Source organism: Nicotiana attenuata, unplaced genomic scaffold (assembly GCF_001879085.1).
Source record: "Nicotiana attenuata strain UT unplaced genomic scaffold, NIATTr2, whole genome shotgun sequence".
In the NCBI taxonomy this organism is placed as follows: domain Eukaryota; kingdom Viridiplantae; phylum Streptophyta; class Magnoliopsida; order Solanales; family Solanaceae; genus Nicotiana; species Nicotiana attenuata.
The window spans coordinates 11,459-15,726 of record NW_017670480.1 but is presented as its reverse complement, the minus strand read 5'-3'; the positions used below and the strand labels follow the sequence as shown (position 1 = coordinate 15,726).

Below are 4,268 nucleotides of genomic sequence, written 5' to 3'. Positions count from 1 at the left end.
ATTAAATTTTATTATGATGAGACCGAACCCACAGGGCTGCCTACGTATCCCCTCTTAAACGGGAATCAGGTCAAACGTAGTTCATTTACATTAAGAAGCATTACATAGAAAAGAAGAGGTTGCCACATATGCCTCTAGACGTAGTATCTCTTGACTGCATCTGCGTTGATGGGTTTGGGCCATACTTCACCATCCATTTCTGCTAAAATCAGTGCTCCTCCAGTCAATACCCGATGCACCATGTACGGACCTTGCCAATTTGGTGCAAACTTTCCTTTGGCTTCATTTTGGTGCGGGAATATGCGCTTCAAAACCAATTGCCCCGGTTTGAACTGCCGTGGTTTCACTTTCTTGTTGAAGGCTCTGGCCGTCCTATTTTGATAGAGTTGACCATGGCAAACTGCATTCATTCTCTTCTCGTCAATAAGCATTAGTTGTTCGTACCGATTCTTTACCCATTCTGCATTGCTCAGCTCGACTTCCTGGATGACCCTCAAAGATGGTATTTCAACTTCCGCAGGTAATACAGCTTCAGTTCCATAGACCAGAAGATAAGGTGTTGCCCCAGTTGATGTTCTGACTGTAGTGCAATATCCAAGGAGAGCAAATGGTAGCTTCTCATGCCAATGCTTGTAGTTATCAATCATCTTCCGCAATATCTTCTTTATGTTCTTGTTGGCTGCTTCAACGACTCCATTCATCTGAGGTCGATAGGGGGTGGAATTTCGGTGAGTAATCTTGAACATATCACATATTTCTTGCATCAAGCACTATTGAGATTGGCTCCATTATCTGTAATGATTGACTCAGGAATTCCAAATCGGCAAACGATGTTATTGCGGACAAAATCTGCTATAACCTTCTTTGTAACTGACTTGTAAGAAGAGGCTTCTACCCACTTTGTAAAGTAATCAATAGCTACCATGATAAATCTATGCCCATTTGAGGCGGCCGGCTCAATTGGGCCGATGACATCCATGCCCCAAGCTGCAAACGGCCAAGGAGAACTCATCACATTGAGTTCATTTGGTGGGACTCGAATCAAATCACCGTGGATCTTACACTGATGACATTTCTGTACAAAACGACTGTTTCCATGGTCATCCAAAAGTAACCTGCTCGCAGAATTTTCTTTGCCAAAGTAAACCCATTCATGTGAGGCCCACATGTTCCTGCATGTATATCTTCAATCAACTTGGTTGCTTCCCTGGCATCTACACACCTCGACAGTCCTAAATCTGGGGTCCTCCTATATAGGATTTCGCCGTTTAGGAAAAAGTTATTTGCCAATCTCCTAAGTGTTCTCTTCTAGGTACTGGTTGCTCCTTCAGGGTAATCCCTTGTTTTGAGATACCTATTAATGTCATAATACCATGATTCTCCGTCTGGCTCTTCATCCACATGGAAACAATAAGCTGGTTGATCCTGCACATTCACCTTGATGGGGTCTATGTAGTTCTTGTCTGGATGTTGAATCATGGAAGATAAAGTTGCTAAAGCATCTGCGAACTCATTTTGAACTCTTGGAACATGCTTGAAGTCCACATTGATAAACTTCTTACACAACTCCTTTACAAAATGTAAGTACGGTAGGATTTTTGTGTTCTTTGTATTCCACTCGCCTTGTACTTGATGAATTAACAAGTCTGAATCACCTATAACCAATAACTCTTGGATGTTCATATCTGCGGCCATTCTGAGCCCAAGTATACAAGCCTCATATTCCGCCATGTTGTTGGTGCATGGAAATCGAAGTTTCGCTGAGATTGGATAATGTTGTCTAGATTTTGAAACTAGTACTGCTCCAACTCCGACTCCTTTGAAGTTTGCGGCTCCATAAAAAAATATTCTCCAACCAGAATATGCTTCTGAAATATCTTCTTTAGCGAACAATACTTCTTCATCTAGGAAGTACGTCCTAAGTGGCTTGTATTCTTCATCCACAGGATTTTCTGCGAGGTGGTCAGCTAACGCTTGTCCTTTGATGGCCTTCTGAGTAACATACACGATGTCAAACTCACTTAGCAAAATTTGCCACTTCGCCAGCTTTCCTGTAGGCGTAGGTTTCTGAAAGATGTACTTGAGCGGGTCCATCCTGGAAATGAGATAAGTGGTGTATGCTGACAAGTAATGCCTCAACTTTTGTGCAACCCAGGTTAAGGCACAACAAGTGCGTTCCAACAAAGTATTCTTGCTTCAGATGGTGTGAACTTCTTGCTCAAGTAGTATATGGCTTGCTCCTTCCTCCCAGTTTCATCATGCTGCCCCAAAACACATCCAAATGCATTATCTAATACGGACATGTATAACAACAACGGCCTTCCAGGTTCCAGAGGTACCAGCACCGGTGGGTTAGATAAATATTCTTTGATCCTATCAAAAGCTCGTTGACATTCCTCTGTCCATTTGGTAGTGGCATCTTTCCTCAGCATCTTGAATATCGGCTCACAAATCACTGTTGATTGGGCTATGAAACGACTGATGTAGTTGAGGCGACCAAGGAAGCTCATCACGTCCTTCCGATTCTTTGGAGGTGGAAGGTCCTGGATAGCCTTTATCTTTGAAGGATCCAGCTCTATGCCCCTTCTACTGACAATGAAACCTAATAATTTTCCAGCTGGAACTCCGAATGCACATTTTGCAGGATTCAGCTTCAAATTGTATCGCCGCAACCTATCAAAGAACTTCTTCAGGTGTACCAAGTGATCTGAACTCTTCCGTGACTTGATGATGACATCGTCCACATAGACCTTAATCTCTTTATGGATCATGTCATGAAAAATAGTTGTCATAGCTCTCATGTATGTAGCACCTGCATTCTTGAGTCCAAAAGGCATCACCTTCATCCATTAAATTTGGTGGTAACCGGCAAAGCAATCAACGAATGACTGCAACTCATACTTTGCACAATTATCAATGAGTATGTGAATATTCGGGAGTGGGAAATCATCCTTTGGACTAGCCTTGTTGAGATCCCGATAATCCACACAAATTCTGATCTTCCCGTCCTTCTTTGGAACTGGTACTATATTGGCCAACCAGGTGGGGTACTTCGTGACTCGGATGACATTTGCCTTAAATTGCTTGGAGACTTCTTCTTTGATCTTTAAACTTAAGTCCATTTTGAATTTTCTTGTTTTTTGCTTTACCGGGGGACAAGATGGATCCGTTGGCAACTTATGGGAAACAATATTAGTGCTTAAACCAGGCATGTCGTCATACGACCAAGCGAACACATCGGCGTATTCTCTTAGAAGATCCACATATTTCTCCTTCTCTGATGGTGTCAAATGGACACTAATTCTTGTTTCTTTTATAGACTCTGAATTCCCCAAATTTATAAGCTCTGTTTCGTCCAAATTTGGTTTTGACTTGTTCTCAAACTGCTCAAGTTCTTTAGTTAATTCTGCAGGCGGCACGTCTTCTTCATATTCTTCAAGATCTTGCTTGTTATTTTGTTCACTTGTTTCATTGCATGACACGTTCACGGTGTCGGCATTTTTATTAATTTGTTTGCTGAAAAATAAAATAAAAAAGAAAGAAAATTAATAAAGACAAAAAATTTAAATGTAAAACGAAAAAGCATATTCAGATTTTGCATTTAAGCTTCCAAAAGATCGAGGCAAACAACATAAAAATCATAGACACAATTCAGGCCTCAATTTTGAATCGTGTTGCTTAAAAAGTACTAATACAATCGATCTACCAAGACTCCCGGCGAACCGGGGACGGGGTGCAAGTCCAATTGTTCAAAACATCTCCAGGTGCGACATCCCAAATAGTTGGTGTCTCAGTGCAATCATTCAGAATCACATTGCAATCGGCAAGGAATAGGTTCCTGATTCCTTCAACGAGGTCGTCTTCAGCATCTTCATCTAGCTCATGAATAGTAACTGTCTTGGGGAATGACTGGCTCAGCGGCGGGATAGGCTGTGGCAGGACAATGTCACTTTTCTTCTTGAGACGAGCCTCCGAGACTTCTTTTGGAGTGGGTTCGTACCCTAGGCCAAAGGCGTTGTTCTGCCCTGGTAACTGAATTGGCTCCACTATTCCATGCAACCTTGCTCCAAGTCCTCGACCAGGCTCAAAACCATTCTTCAACATTTCTGATGCCACCATCACGAACACACTTGGCAACTTTATCTCTTTACCTCGAGTAGCAGTCATAATTTCTTCAATGTGGAAAGTGGCTCCATCCAGCCTCTCCACGCTTTCAATGACAGGGATTGAATTCCCGGGATAAATGGGATTGCTTGCTTCTCCATGAA

At 42.2% G+C, this 4,268-nt stretch overlaps 1 protein-coding gene across 1 annotated transcript; it reads right to left on the bottom strand.

The window, feature by feature from the left end:
• Positions 1–763: 763 nt before the first annotated feature.
• Positions 764–2,846, bottom strand: LOC109240029. Its single transcript, XM_019406650.1, has 3 exons — positions 2,302–2,846; positions 1,355–2,095; positions 764–1,088 (listed from the first exon to the last, which is right to left on the bottom strand). Exons 1-3 carry the CDS (start codon positions 2,844–2,846, stop codon positions 764–766), a joined length of 1,611 nt encoding a protein of 536 aa, XP_019262195.1.
• Between the last annotated feature and the right edge of the window lie 1,422 nt (positions 2,847–4,268).

Bases quoted from the DNA above. Each gene is read 5' to 3' on its own strand.
- LOC109240029 (XM_019406650.1), bottom strand. From the start codon at position 2,846: ATGAAGGTGATGCCTTTTGGACTCAAGAATGCAGGTGCTACATACATG. The intron at 2,096-2,301 runs GTCCGTATTAGA...TCTCATTTCCAG, and splicing joins AGGCCGTTGTTGTTATACAT to GATGGACCCGCTCAAGTACA. The intron at 1,089-1,354 runs GTATCTCAAAAC...CCATGGAAACAG, and splicing joins TGGTATTATGACATTAATAG to TCGTTTTGTACAGAAATGTC.